We start from the raw sequence: 15650 nt of genomic DNA on the forward strand, positions 1-15650 counted from the left end.
AGAACTGGAGGCAGATCTCCTATCACAGCAAAGTCCTGCTCCTCTTCACTCACGTAGGGATTGTTTATTTTCAGCCTCATTACTTCCTGCTGATAAGTATCGTTTTCTGGGAAACAGCAAGGCAGGTTCCTCAAGATGGATGAGAACACCATCTGACCAAACTCTTCTCTGAACTCGGATCCCTTTATCTAGCACAGGGATGGAGAAGCAGTGGTCCTCCGACATTAGTTTATTTGCAAAAGAAACAGTACAGTGTCATTTGATGTGCTGGTCAATTGGGAGAAGACAGTACTCTATTCTTGCCCTGTCAGACTCATCCAGGAGAGATGGGAAAGAAAATTTGGTCAGAAAATGACAGAGCTCTGTTAAAACTCCTGTTCTTTAGAGCAAGCCAGAACTGAAATGGGAAGAGGCTTCTTCCTAACACATTGTGTGGACAAGTCTGATATGCATAGCCCTGCCTACTGGAGTCAGAGGGATGTGCAACCTGCTCTTAAAAGATACCAGTTCATGGTATGCTGGTCTCAACTTTTAAAGTACAAGCAGAACTAGTTTCTGCTCACTGGTTTCTGCTCACATGTAAACCTTACTTCCTGGTGTGTATAGGATTCCAGCCTAAATGGCTCGAGATTGCAATGCCTCAAAGGACCGCCTTCTCTCACAAGAACTCACCTGGATATTAAGGTCTGTCTCAGGAGCCATTCTGAGGGTCCCTCCATCATTAGAGATAAGGCAGGTGCTAAATGCAGACAGGAACTTTTCGGTGGTGGCACGCCAACTCTGTAGCATCCTTGCACTTGAAGGCTTGCTTGACACAGACATCCAGTGAAGACCTTTTTATTCTCCCCTGCTGTTCAGATTTACCGTATTTTTCGCTCTATAAGACGCACCAGACCACAAGACGCACAAAGTTTTTGGAGGAGGAAAACAAGAAAAAAAATATTCTGAATCTCAGAAGCCAGAACAGCAAGAGGGATCGCTGCACAGTGAAAGCAGCAATCCCTCTTGCTGTTCTGGCTTTTGGAATAGCTGTGCAGCCTGCATTCACTCCATAAGACGCACACACATTTCCCCTTACTTTTTAGGAGGGAAAAAGTGAGTCTTATAGAGCAAAAAATACGGTAGTTATCTATCAATGACTGGGCTTTTCTGCCACTCCATTTTTTATCTGGTTGTTTCACTTATTTGTATGATTGTTGTTATTTTATTAGTATTTTCAACCTAATTTTAAGTAAGCCGTTCTGGAAGGCCGAGGTCTAAAATAGGCTACAAATCCTATGGATAAATGGAAGATTTACGTTCCTGTTTCTAGAAGCTCCTGTTTCTTAAAACAAAAGCAAAAAAGGGATTCAATTGACTGCAATCAGGAAAAGAATAACCTTTAATCGTTGCAAATTCACTTGCGGAAAACACAACATGCTAAAGTCCCTTTGGAGAGCTGCTGGTGCCAACTGCTTTACCACCAACCTTGGAAGGCACAGATAACAAATTAGCAGCCTCTTTAGTCATACTGAACTGGGCAGTTCTGTTATCTGTTAGCAGTGGTTGTTGGGGTTTTTTTAATAAGAAAAAAACATATTTTTGCATTGATTTTCAAGAGAACAGGGTATATAAAAAATAATTAAACTGAAATATCCTTCATCCCAATCCTTCCTGTCCATGGGTGTCTAGATTTCTTGTGACCTGTGCTAATTTAAATTTAAAATTCAGAATTAAAAACAATTGGAACAAAATAGTCACGGGAATAGGATGGGCCCTGAAAACACATGTACCTGGTGTCAAAGGCTACTCCATTCGCAAACTGCTGATGACAGCTCTCAGCCACTTCATAATTGCTTTTAAATAGCTTGGGAGAGAAGATGGAACCATGAGGGTCAAGGCAGGAAATCTCCCATGGTGCTGAAAACAGTGCCTTCCCACAACTTTTTGGAAATAGCCCTGGAGGCAGGAGCAAAACCACTTCGTTCTATTGCCTGCAGGGACACCTAAGTTTCCATTAGAGATAAATTGAGTCTTGGGGGAAGAATGGTTAAATACTGGGCCTATTAGTACCATTGTTAGAGGTAAGCAATCGCTTTCAATATTATGGGCCATCTCAGCCAACTAGGTCCTCCATTCCTACAGCATAAAGTAGCTGTGTTAAGTCTGAACCTCAGTGATCTGTCTGTGATAATGGGCTCATGAGCCCCTCATTTAACAGAGTATTACCAATCCACTGTGTGGCAAACTGGTAAGTCAGGGGAATTGTAGGACATCACTGCAGTCAAACCAAAAATTCCTCCTCCTTGGGCAGATGGGCATGTGAAGAGACCAAGACCCATAGAGCTTTCTTGTAGAATGTGTTAGAGGGAACTCTGTGAGATCACTTCTTTTGTCTGCCTGGGCAGGAAGCTGGAATGCTACCGACTTCCTGCTTACCTGGGCAGTCTTTCCTCATCAGGCTTGCAAGCTGACCACATGTGCGTGTCTGACCTCAGGCACCATTTTTAAACTTGAATTTTGTACTTTTGAAACTTTTGTCGCCTCCATTTTGCTACTGTAATTGCTACTGTAAATAGAAGCTTTGTGTGTGTGTGATAAAGAAAGAAATACCGTATTTTTTGACCCATAACACTCACTTTTTTCCTCCTAGAAAGTAAGGGGAAATGTCTGTGCGTGTTATGGAGGGAATGCCTACGGATGGTGGGAGGGATCTGCTGCACTCGTGAGCAGAGGATCCATGGTTCCCCTTCCTTCCCTCCTCTGCGGCTCGCTTTGAAACAGCAAAGCGGGAGAAGAGCCGCTGAGTGGGGAGGAGAGAGGGACAGAGAGCCTGCTTGCTTTAAAGGAGCAAAGCAGGAGAGGAGAGGAGCCGCTTACACGGGTCACCCCATATTCACCATCAGATCACATAGCATTTCCATGGCTACAGCTTGCACCAAAAAAATCACGCACCCACTGTTGCCTGGGGCTGCAGTGGTGCAAAAATGTGGTTACAAAGCACGGATCCACATGGATCCTCAGGATTTTTGCATTGGGCTACCCCAAACTCACCGTCAGATCACATGTCTGTGGCCACAGCATGAACCACAAAAATCATACATCCACCGTTTCGTTTAGAATTTTTTTTTTCTTGTTTTCCTCCTCTAAAAACTACATGCGTGTTATGGTCGGGTGCGTGTTATAGAGCGAAAAATACGGTACATAGTAGAAGAAATCTTGTCTGTCTGATCTAGAAATGAAATCATATTTTAAAATAATTTTTGCTTTAGATTTTTATAATCTAAAGCCCATACCTACGGGACCGCCTCTCCTGGTATGCCCCACAGAGGAACTTACGGTCTTCAAATAAAAACATCTTGAAGGTCCCAGGCCACAGAGAGGTTAGGCTGGCCTCAACTAGAGCCAGGGCTTTTTCGGCTGCGGCTCCAACCTGGTGGAACGCTCTGTCACAAGAGACCAGGGCCTTGCGGGACTTGACATCTTTCCGCAGGGCCTGCAAGACAGAGCTGTTCCACCAGGCCTTTGGTCAGGGCGCAGCCTGACTCCCTCCTTTGGCAATCTTTACAAAACTTTAGTTTATGGTTGCCATCAATTTTGATTTTAATTAATGTTTATAATGTTTTTATAATGTTGCACTATTTTAGTGTTGTTAGCCGCCCTGAGCCCAGCTTCGGCTGGGGAGGGCAAGATATAAATAAAATTTATTATTATTATTATTATTATTATTATTATTATTATTATTATTATTATTATTATTATCATCATCATCATCATCATCATCATCATCATCATATATGGTATTTCTCCAATAGCAAACTACCTAGAATTGGAAATAATATTTAGTACACTAACCTTTGTTTAACTCTTTATAAATGTCAGCTTGGTGAGTTATTTTGTACCATTGTGATTCAATTTGCCAGCAGGCAGACCCAGCAATACAGAGTTTTGCTGCTTAGCAAGAGATTTGGGGAAGTTGCTACCGTTCTTCACTGTGATAAGATTACACACTGAGTTCTTGTCTCCCATTTACTGTGCAAGCAAGTCAGCCTGGCCATAGCATGAGTACCTGCCAGCCATCTCATCCTAGGCCACCTCCTACGCAGCATCAGGCAGGTGAAGTCACTAACATCCATGAAAAAATATACCTAAGGCGAATTCTGGGACTCCAGAATCCACAGATACCTGCACAGTCTCTGGCTCAGGTGTGGGGAATCTCTGGCCCTCCGGATGTTGCTGAACTCCTGCTTGCTGGAGTTGGCAGAAGTTGCAGTCTAGCAAGAGCTGGGGTGGCCAAAGGATCCCCACACCTCAACAGAGGAAAAGGATTCTGCATATGCTCAGGAGCACATTTGCCCTGCGGTCTTTGAAATGCTACATCCCACTTGGAGATCAGGGATTTCTGTGCATGCTCTAGGACTCAGCCAAGGTGCCAGAATTTTGGTCAGCCCAAAGGTAGCTGCTGCACTCTTTAGACACGTCTGCTGAAATTGCTGATAAATTTGCACTGGCTTCCTCACACTTCGAGACTATCTGAGGTGGGGACTGGAACAGGCCTGCCTCTTTGAGGACTTGTTAATTTATTTTAGCACTCCTTTGGAAACAAGCAGGTATGTGCTCTTTGCAGTCGACTGGGCATATTTCCAAATGTGAATTCCGCAGAGAAACAACAGACTGTGAAGCATTCATGTGCCCCATGTGCCCATGGCCCTGGAATTCATGTGCTCCCATGCCAGAGAGGTTTTATGAGCGAATTTGATGGTTCCTTTCCCCACTTAGGCCAGACAGGTCCCCCACGCGTCTGCCTTTAATGTTATGGCCCACCATTAAACTTGCATGCACCACGAAATGTGCCCCCCACATGGAAAGAGCAGGCTGCATTTACCCTTTTCTCTCCCGATTTGAGTTCCACCTGAAAATTATGTGGCAGAATTTACAAATGCTTGCAAATCCATGCCCCTGCTTACCGGTAATTCACAGAGTGCAGAAGGGTAGTGATATTATTAAGCCCCCTGCAGCAAACGTAGAAAAAGAGATCCACCAAGCACCTTAGAAACAAATAGATTTATTGTGGCAGAGCCAGTCGTAGGATTAGAGCAGGCATCCCTAAACTTAGCCCACCAGCTGTTTTGGGACTACAACTCCCATCATCCCCAGCTAACAGGACCAGTGGTCAGGGATGATGGAAATTGTAGTCCCAAAACAGCTGGAGGGTCAAATTTGGGGATGCCTGGGCTAGAGAGTTTGGGATTAAAGCATTCTGCATATCTGATAAAAAGCACAAATCCACAGGGTTCCCCTCCTCCCATCAATCTGTGGGAAATTTGATGCCCCTCCCCCCTACAGCCTCCAAAGGGGGGCGGGGTTGCAGAGAAACAAATCTCTGGGCTCTGTTGTTATACAAAGCTTAATAGAAATGATAAATGGAGATGATATGAAATGGATTACATACAATAAAGAATGTATACAGAAAAGGGGAAATAGAAAATTGAATATATGGTAATTCACACAAAATCCAGTAAAATATGACTGATTGAATGATTAGCAATTGGATATGATTTGCATGCAGATTAGCAAATGGCAAGCACTGGCAAAGCAATAAAAGGGACTAACATATTCGATAATATTTTTTTAATTAATTTTCAATTTCAGTCCAATAATAGCCTCATTATAACAATACCAAACTATAATACAAACACCTATTGTTCAAATACAAAATTATATAATTTAGGCGGCCTCCCATTTGCTAGAATTGATGGTTGATTATTTTATTTCTGCGTTCCAAAATCTTACGAATTTCAATTACATTCCAGTCAAAAAAATAATCCCTTATACAACAACTGCAAGATTCACTCCATAAATAATAAAGGATGGGGAAGAGTCAGCTCTAAGACTCCATCGTAAACCTTTTGCAAAATAGTTTCCCTCCCTTTTTCCTTTTTTTACACACACAGTTGTTTGATGTTAACTTCCATATCTATAAATATGGATCAGGCTTGGTTTCTAACTGCCTCAACCGTTCCTCATAAGGCTTGGTTTCCAGACCCTTCATCATCCTGGTCACCCTCCTCTGCTCACTTTCCAGCTGCTCAATATCTTTCTTCAACTCGCCTGCACTGACCGGCAGCAGCTCTCCAGGGTTTGGAGGGGGGGGGGAAACATTCCCAATCTCCCAGCCCCCCCCCCCGAGATGCTGCCCAGGACGGAAGACCTGCATGCCAAGCAGATGGTCCAATCCTGCGCTATGGAGATGCCTAGCCTGCCTGGAAGGGCGTGGGGCTGGTCTCCCTTTGGGAATGGGGCTGCAGGAAGGAGGATGTGAAATGAACATGGAGCACAGCTGCAGGCGGAACAGCATGTGCCTCCGAGTTCTGACAGAGGAGCATCACCACTCAGGAGGGGCCAGGTCCTTGGGGGGGGGGTTGCCACGGTGACAAGTGTGGGAATGTTCAGGGATGCAGGAGAGGTTATATTGTCTGATAATACCCTTTCCAACTTGTGTTAACAAGTTTCCAATTTTAGCAGAGTAACATCCCCCCTTTTAAACTTGCAGCGGATGCGTTTGCTCAGGCTCGCTAAAGCCTCTATAACTGTTCTGGTAAAGGGACCCCTGACCATTAGGTCCAGTTGTGTCCTCTCTTGGCTAGAGCCAAGGGGGCATCTTTGGCTAAGCAGATGTTGCTTCTTCAATGCATGTAGTGAAAGAGAGATGGCTGCCGTGCCCTGTGCTTTTGTGATTACCCGCACAGGTGAGGTCACACCCACCTCTAGTCACAGAGGAAGTCTGTCCCAGCCCAGAAGGAAACAGGACAAACATTCTGCTGGCTGGACAAACATTCCTCACCATGTGTAAACATCTTCACTCTAGGAATGTTGTACTTGACTGCTCTTGTGTTTCACATCCCACAAGGACCCGCCCTCCTTTGTGACATCTCTTGCTTCTCCTTTGAAAGCCACTGACTTGCAGGCGGCTATTGTGGGTTAGTGAGGAGAGGTCAGAGGTGTTGATTTGGGGTACAGTCAGAGGGGGGATGGTGCCTGCTGGAGGGGGAAACCCCCCCCCCCGATACCCTTTCAAAAACTTTTGATAACAGTGTTAATGGATGACCCAAAGCTCTCCCCTCTCCCTATTCATTTCATTTGCTTCATGAAATTTATACACTGCTTGACTGCATGAATGAGGGCACCAGGCTCTCTGGGTCCTGGCATGGCCGTAGCTCTTGAACCCAGAGCACTTGGGACTGCCTTTCTCTCTCTGCCAGCCCTTCATGCTCTGGGCTGCCTCTTTCAGGCTCTGATGATGCCCCTTCAGGTCACTGAACTACAGAGAGATGGAAGGAATTGGTCATGATGGGCCAGCAAGGATCGATTAGGCTCCACATACGTATTTCTGTTCTTCCAATTTGGCAGTGGTTCACTGTTTTCTCCAGACGCCCCTCCTCACACACATACACCCCCCAAGAATTGGGGTTGCTGGCGTGAGTCGCTCTTTCTGCTCATCTCTTCTATGATCAGGTGCTTAAGGTGCTTGTTCAGGCGATGCCACAGGGTGGCCCCCCAGCAAGACCCAGAGCAGCCCATGGCGCCAGGCGAGCAAGTGGCCCTCCTTTTTTGGACAGAGGAGGGCAGGAATGGGCATGGGGGGCAACCAGTCCAAGGATGCAAAAGAGGATTCACCTGTTCTCATGTCCTTCTGTTTACAGTTTTGCTGCGGTTCCGCATCCCAGCCCCAGGGGTGGATATTGGAGAAAACAAGAGCAGGGACTGGATCCCTCAGACCTGCCCCCCCCCCCCCGCTGCCCGGGCTCTTTGCCCCCCACTCTGCACTCTCAGATGTGGAGAAGCCCTCCCCTCATGAGGAACTGATAGCCTGACTTATGCATTTCAGCTGCTGGAGGATGAACAGATCTACCTCCTGGGGGTCATCCAGAGCTGCCAGACAGCTGAGCTCAGGGGGCTCCGATCCCTGAAGTGCTCCAAGCAGGAGACAGCCCAAGCCATTCTGGTGAGTGATGGGTGGTGTGTGGGGAAGGGGTTGTGTATCTGCAGAGAGGAGGACCCTGCCAGCTTAGGGCATGGGGTTGCCATTCCCCTGCAAAGCCAAGCCTGGTGTTTGGGCTTGGAGCTGATTTTCCTCCTCTGTTCTCTTCCAGGACATCTTGGGGCCCTTGGAGCACTTCAGGGATTGCCCCCTGACCCTGGCCTTGGAGGCCCTCCTCCAGCTAAGGTGAGTGGGGTCTTTGGTGTGGAGGGGTTGTGGGTGGGGGGCAGAACTCCAGGGGGGGAAAGCAGACGGGAGGAAGAAGGGTGCAAGGGAGAATCTAACCCTCTCTTTCATCTCTGCAGCACCATGAGGCCCAAATTCAGCTGTGATATGATCAGTGCGATCCTGCACAGGACATTGGAGGCCGTGCTAAAAGGGGCCGAGGAGGAGGAGAGAGAAGTATGCCCTTTGTTTTGACTTCCCTTCACGGCTCTTTCTTCTTCTTTGTCACACACTTGCAGAATCCAACCCAGCATTCAAACTCTCTTCTCTCTTTTCCCGCAGGAACTTGAAGAGGCACTTCCGGCTCCTGCTCGGGAGTCTCCTTATGGAAGTCCCCAACCCTGGCACCCTCCTCCACCTTCTCAGTGTAAGTGTCCCGATGGCATCAGGGGTGGTTTTATGGTTGTCGTCCCCCCCCCCATCCCTTACCCAATGGACTGCACCATTTCTGGGGCACAGAGCCTGTTTGGCCCCCAATTTGGTCCAAGATCCTACTGACAAACCCTCATGGTCCAGAAGTGCCAAGGACTCCGTGGTGGGGGCCGCTTTGACCCAGACTGGCCCCTGACTCTCAGACGCTCTTTCCTCCTGCAGGACCTCCGAGGATACACCCTGGAGGAAAGTGGGGAGGCTCAAGAACTAGCGGCCAGCAGCATTTCCTTGCTGCTGGCCACTGCCCGGAAATACCCCAACCTCAGAGTAAGTACCTTGCCTTCTTCTATTCATTTCTTTGGTTACTTCCATCCCCCCAAGATCACATCCCCAAGTGATCTTTAGCGCAGATGATGCGGGGTGTGTCTCTGGGGGTCAGGATTAGGTCAGAGGCTTTTGCTGCCCCCTTTCCTGCTGCTGCCCTTCCACCTCTGCCCAGGAGGCTGCAGGGCCCAGGGAGGTCCTCTGGAACAAGGGATTGGGCCCAAGACAGAGGGAGACCCATCCTTCCTGACTTGGCGCTGCTTCTGTGCTCTCTTGCTCCCATCTGACCCCAATTTTTCTTTCCTCTGCAGATGATAGTTCGGCTGGACCTGGCTTGCTTCCGCCTGAAGCCGAAAGAAGGTAAGCCCCACACCTTGAAGACAGCACCCTTTGACTAAAGGCCTGTGGGAAAATCTCATTTTCATTTTCATTCTCTTCCATCCAGATGACATCATCATTGAAGATATATAAGTAGTGCGGACCTTGGGCTCCACTGGATACCAGAGAGAGGCCAACATCCAAATGCACTCAGCAGGTAAGACTTTCTCAAAAGCCCATCTGTAGTTAGAGATGCCCTGTTTCATCTGCAAGAAATGCAGGCACTCCTGGCGTCCTGCTTACCATTTTTCTCTTGCAGGTGACAGAATGATGCCGGCAAGACCTCCTTCTCCATCTTTTCATGCAGCAGAAGGGAAGCAGTGGCTGTGGGACCAGATCAGGTTCTACACTGTGAGATGACCCCTCCTGCTACGCTTGGCAGCTAAGCATTTTTACAGACTAAGTCACTTTAGCGAGCACAGCACTGCTTGATATACGTCCAAGTTTTGTTAACAGGCACCGTGGTCCAAACTCCAGAGAAAGGTAATTCACTAGCTCCGGCTGTGGTGCTGTGAAAGAGAATAATAATAAAAAAATCAACAGCAGCAATCTTGTTTTCTCCTCCTGCCACAAACACAACCCTCTTACTTGTCCAGGGTAATGGCAGCACACATCAATTATTCTAAGAAAGCTACTGGAATAGCTATCCATTACACAGTGGCCTGGAAAACTGAAAAATTGACCATCACATACAAGTTGGCTGAATCCTTCAAACTAGTCAGCAGTTTGAATTCCCAGCTTTTTATGGAAAAATTGTGCCATCTACTGGTCACTAACTTCACAAGAAAGAACTCTGGGGAAATAGAAAACTATGTATTACACTACAGTGCGGATGTAATGCCCCAACTCAAGAGCTGCAAGGAGAAAGCTCACAGAAACAAAAGGATGGTTTCTTTGGAGTGGAGTAAATTCCCCTTATTTTGCTTTTGCTTTTCCCAAGACAGAGTGCAATTTATGATTTTTAGGCACTAAAACATGTGGGACTTGCACTGCATGTGTGCTATTGTGAAACATGGGGTTTGTACCACCCAATGTTGCAGAGGGCGATTTGCATGTGTTTGGCACTGTTTCGAGTGAATCAGACATCGGGTTTTTGGTGAAACTGTGACCCCATTAATGTAGCACGCTAAAGAAAATAATAGGTTGGACCTTTTTCAAATACACTAGATCAGGAGTCACCAACTTCTTTGATTCACGGGCATTTTTGCAAACAGGAGAAACTGTCACAGGTACCACACTTACCCCACAGTCAAGCACATGCTGCAGTCTATTGGCTACAACAGAATGTTTATTTCAACCCACATTTCAGCAAAGGGAGGAGGTGCTGTGGGTACCAAGTACCATATTTTTTGCTCCATAAGGCACACCGGACCATAAGGCGTACCTAGTTTTTAGAGGGGGAAATCAAGAAAGCCAAGACACCGAGCGGGATGGATCCCACTTGCTGTCTTGGCTTCCTCTTTAGCCGCACGCCCGGAGGGGCTGCGTGTGGCTATGGCAATACCCCCACCTCCCGCAAAAGCCCACAGGAGCCGCGCACCCTTTAAGGAGCGTGCAGCTCCTGCAGGCTTTTCTACGAGGAGGGAGAAGGGACTGACTGGCCGCGTCAGTCCCTTCTCCCTCCTGGGGAAAAGCCCGCAAGAGCCACGCGCAGCTCTTGGGGGCTTTTCCTGCCTGCCTCCCCCCTGCATTCACTCCATAAGATGCACACACATTTCCCCTTACTTTTTAGAGGGAAAAAGTGCGTCTTATGGAGCTAAAAATATGGTAATGCTTCTGTAGGCACATGTGCACCTGCAGACACACTGGCAACTCCTGCACTAGGTTACCTGCCAGGAACACAATTCATTATATTTTGTATTGTAGCGTTATATAATGTTCCTAATATATTTTTTTGAAAGAGATTTTAAAATGAAGGGGGGGGGGAATACATCTGGTGCTTACTGGGTATCCCTGATGTGAATATGAGATCTTTGGCAAATTTATGATTTGCAACAAGTATATACAGACCATTACTAATTTTATTGCCGGGCAAAGAAAACTGACAAAGGGATGAAGTAGGTGTGACACGTGATCCTGTCTCCCTTCCTCAAGGGATCTTGTTTGAAGTGGGGCCTTTATTGGAGATGGAATATTTAATTCCAGTGCTGTTTTCCCAACTTACTAGTTCCATGCTGCTATTAGGTGGGCTTGGAGGAAAGGCGGTACCTTTTTAATTGCATTTATGTATCACTCTTCTGCTAAGACACCTGTAATGGTTTACAATTTAGGTGATATGGAAATGCTGTCTCAATTTCCTCCTCCAAGGTTATGTGCCGCAGTGACCCAGAAGTACCGGAAAGGGTTACTTCCGGGTTTCCACTTGCGCACGCGCACAAAATGTCACACGCATGTGCAGAAGTGACAAATCACAACCTGTGCGTGCACAGACGCGGGTTGCATTCCTTTCAGGTTGCGAAAGGGGCTCCGGAATGGATCCCGTTCGCAACCAGAGGTACCACTGTATATATAACCAAAATGAAAACATCCTGACATCCCTCTGTGGCTACTTTATGAACGTGGGGAGATTCAATCAGAATTCCTTGCACCACATCTGCACTGGCTCTGTTATTATGAGCTTTTTCTATGGAAGGGATTGTTTGCTTAGGTTTACATCCCTGCTTATTGGTGCAGCTTTAGAATCTGCTGGAACATACACTGACCCTTAATTTTTTTAAAAAAAAAATGGTAAACGGAACGCAACGTGTCCGTAACTTGATGCGTACATTTGACGCCCAAACCTCACCGTTTCCAAGAGGCGTTGGAAACGGCCATCGTTTCCCTTGCCCAGGGCCGAGGGAAACGAGAGGAAGCTGGGCCACCGCTTGGAGGCGCTGCGATGTACGAAGCGGCTCCCACGACGGCTGTGTCACCTCAGGAAAGCGGCGGCGGCGGCGAAGGCCCTCGCCTCTACCCTTCGAGCCAAGAAAGCCGGGAGAACCTGACGGGCGGGAGTCGTTGGCCACAACCTCTCCGACCATCTCGGAGGAAGGGGCCGGAGCAAGGCCCTCAGCCGCCGACCAAGGGCTGCGAGCGACGCGCCGCCTCAGCCGCCCCCTCAACGGCCAACCGTCGCCTGACATTTAAGTCAAGCGCGCGAGACAGACAGCAACGGCCGCTCTCGGAAGGGGCGGGGCTAGAATACGAGGTGGCAACGTCAGCACGGCGGCGTGCTCAGCCCAGGATGGGCGGGGCGAGGAAAGTGACCGTAGAGCCTGCAAAAGTGTAGAGTGGCGCAACGCCTCACCTAGGCCACGAGGAAAGTACAAGAAGCTCCTTTTATCTTTAGGGTTTTGGGGTTTTTTAGCTTCTGAGGGTTTTCCTGCTGCAATCGAGCGATGGATTAGTTTTATAAAGCGGCTCCCTCCAGGCTCGCCCCACCCGCAGGCAGCCCGGCGTCTGTCTGAAAGGGCGCCCTAGAGCGCAGGCGCGCGCCTTGAAAGCAGCCGCGCTAAAGCGCATGCGTTGGAAGGAGGGCGGTGAAAGCGATTACGGCCACTCGCAGCTCGAGAACGAGTGACATCATTGACTCTGACACTGAAGAGGGCGGCTGCGTCCCTCGCTCTCGTCTTCCCTGGTAGCTCGCCGTGATCGTATAGTGGTTAGTACTCTGCGTTGTGGCCGCAGCAACCTCGGTTCGAATCCGAGTCACGGCAGGAAGGCAATTATTTTTCTTTTCTTTTTAATGGTTCAAAGGAAGGTTGGTTTTGCTTAATTGTGCTTTTGTGGAACCCAAGCATTGCTCCCAAATGCCAGGCTCGATTAGCGAGAAGGCATTTGGAGACGCAGTGGTGTACCTGAGTTAGGGCTGAATTGAGCTGTGCGATTTGTTTTGTTTTTTTACGGCTAAAAGAGCGGTTTGTTTGTTTTCATTTGTGTCTTTATCATCCAAAAACTTAGCGTTGCAGCCGGATTCCAAGCATGGCACCAGATTAGACTTGGTTTATGCAGGTACTATGTGTTTATGCTCTTTTGAGATTGCTACACACATGATTTCCATTCGTAGCATTCTTGCAATATAGCCTGCTCCATCCCCGAAGAGCGCCGTTAGTAACAAAGGCTTCCCCGCCGCCACAAATAGAATGAATTTTATTAAAATACAGTTACATTTGACCCACAAAGACCAGCCTAATCAGATCTTGTCAGTAAAAAAAAGAAAAGAAAGTTTAAAACACACACACACACCTAGGGTGGCACACAATATTTCAATGGTCAGGCTTGGGTTGGCTGGGTCCTCAATTGAAAGGGCTTTCATAAAGAGAATACTATGGGACATACAGCTATCTGTGCCCTACATTCATGCTTTTGTGCGCATCTCCAGATCTGACTCCCCTGATGCCCTCTGTCTGGGGATGTTCTCAAGGAAAGCATGAAAACTTCAGTTGGTTGAAAAGGTGGCTGCCAGGCTCCTTCAAACTGGTTGGATGGTCAGCTTGCATTGCACAGATCTTGAACCAACTCTGCCCATCTGTTTCTGGGCTCAAATCAAGTGCTGTTTTTACCGTGAAGCCCTAAACCACCCAGGAACAGAATATTTCAAGAATGGTATTCCTCCATATAAATATGCTGGACAACTTTATTTATCTTGTAGGACCCTGCTTTGGGTCCCCTGCCTCTGAGATCTAGGCAACACAGGCATACTGCATTTGTGAGACTCCTGCTGCAGGCTGTCCATTATCCACTCAACAGCTGAAACAAAAACAGTGTGATTTATTTTCATTTATTTACTCACTTCCCATAAAATATCTCAAGTTGGTTACGACTACGATTAATATATCACTGTACGTGGCATTTACCAGGTGCAAGAGTGCCGTGCCCTGAGGAGCATACAATCTAAAGCCTGGCACAGAAGAAACAATAGGGGAAGTCGAGGCACGGATAAACAGGGGAAGAATACATGGCTCTCAAATGTGCTCCGGTTTGGTCTGGAAGATGAACACATTTTCATATAATGTATTGAAAGCACATGAGTGGAGCAGTGGGTTTTCATGCACCATCTCCATGCATGCAACCAACTCGGCATGTTCAGCTTTGTGCATGTGCACAGAAGTTGCACATGTGTGATCTGAAACTCTCTGGTGATGTATCAGGAATCTCAGGAAGCCTGTTTTTCCAGTGTTCCTGGTCATGTGCCCAGAATCTAAGGGCAGGTTTAGCTGAACAATACATGGCAGGCAAGAGTGAAAATTATGTGTGTTATGCTTCTCTCTTTCCTGCCCCCATCTTTCTATGTGTTCAATATAAAAGGGGTATATTCTATGCATGTGCATTAACAGCAAAATCCACACCTGTTGGCACTGTACACACCATACATTGAAAATACCCCTCCCCCCCAAAAAAGAATCCTGGGTACTCTAATTTATGCCTCGCAGCACCTTTAACAAACTATGGTTTCCAGGATTCTTCAGAGGGGATGCAATGTGCTTTCATTGTATGGCGTGTGCATGCAGCTAAGTCTCACAGAGAGAGCTCAATGCATGTCATGGTACACATGGCTGCAATCTGGCATGTCCTTACTAGAGAACAACTCTCCTCTGATTGCAACTCGTCTAGGGTTGTGACGCCACACTCCAATCCCACATAATTACCCTGGCAGTGAATGGGGTTTTCTTCTGAGTAGTTCCGTACGGGATCTGATTGCATGTGCGCTAGATTTCACTGTGTATAAGGCAGTCCTTGGAGCAACCCCACAATTGCCTACCCTTTGCTCCCATACGTTCAGGTCGGGGGTCACAAGCAAGAGACTTCAGCCAGGAGATAGAAGCAAAACAGTGGCCAGTAGGCCTGATCTTTATTGTTGCAACAAGACTTCAAACTACTACACAGAAGAGGCAGAGAAGCCCCAAACAATGGTTACATCAGTACAGTGGTACCTCGGGTTAAGAACTTTATTCGTTCTGGAGGTCTGTTCTTAACCTGAAACTGTTCTTAACCTGAGGCAGCACTTTAGCTAAGGGGGCCTCCTGCCGCCGCCGCACGATTTCTGTTCTCATCCTGAAGCAAAGTTCTTAACCCAAGGTACTATTTCTGGGTTAGCAGAGTCTTTAACCTGAAGCATCTGTAACCTGAAGCGTCTGTAACTGGAGGTACCACCGTATTTTATAGTTTCCCAAAGTTTCCCATTTCCAGAAGCATCATCAAGACATCATAGATATGTCACAGAAAAAGTTGTGGTCTTAGGTAGAACCTGAGATCCAGGCATGACCCTGTCACTCAAATATACTCCATCACAGTACAAAGGAAAGCATTGGTTCCCAGTACGTTTCCGAGCACAATTCAAAGTGTTGGTGCT

At 47.3% G+C, this 15650-nt stretch overlaps 1 protein-coding gene across 2 annotated transcripts; it reads left to right on the plus strand.

The window, feature by feature from the left end:
• The first annotated feature begins 6996 nt into the window (after positions 1-6996).
• Positions 6997-8964, plus strand: LOC308572832 (uncharacterized protein). 2 transcript variants are annotated; one of them, XM_081169273.1, is made up of 5 exons: positions 6997-7714; positions 7868-7984; positions 8133-8206; positions 8326-8610; positions 8864-8964. In XM_081169273.1, exons 1-4 carry the CDS (start codon positions 7487-7489, stop codon positions 8438-8440), a joined length of 534 nt encoding a protein of 177 aa, XP_081025399.1. In that variant the 5' UTR covers positions 6997-7486; the 3' UTR covers positions 8441-8610; positions 8864-8964. The 2 variants fall into 2 exon arrangements, with proteins under 2 accessions (XP_081025399.1, XP_081025398.1); XM_081169272.1 differs by having other exon boundaries at positions 8326-8612; positions 8840-8944.
• Positions 8965-15650: the final 6686 nt, after the last annotated feature.

The sequence above is a fragment of the Podarcis bocagei genome, assembly GCF_964188305.1.
Source record: "Podarcis bocagei genome assembly, chromosome: 14".
In the NCBI taxonomy this organism is placed as follows: domain Eukaryota; kingdom Metazoa; phylum Chordata; class Lepidosauria; order Squamata; family Lacertidae; genus Podarcis; species Podarcis bocagei.

What these genes read in the sequence shown, in the direction of transcription:
- LOC308572832 (XM_081169273.1), top strand. Translation starts at nt 7,487, where the DNA reads ATGATCAGGTGCTTAAGGTGCTTGTTCAGGCGATGCCACAGGGTGGCC. An exon ending in AGACAGCCCAAGCCATTCTG is followed by an intron (nt 7,985 to 8,132) that starts GTGAGTGATGGG and finishes GTTCTCTTCCAG; the next exon opens with GACATCTTGGGGCCCTTGGA. An exon ending in GAGGCCCTCCTCCAGCTAAG is followed by an intron (nt 8,207 to 8,325) that starts GTGAGTGGGGTC and finishes TCATCTCTGCAG; the next exon opens with CACCATGAGGCCCAAATTCA.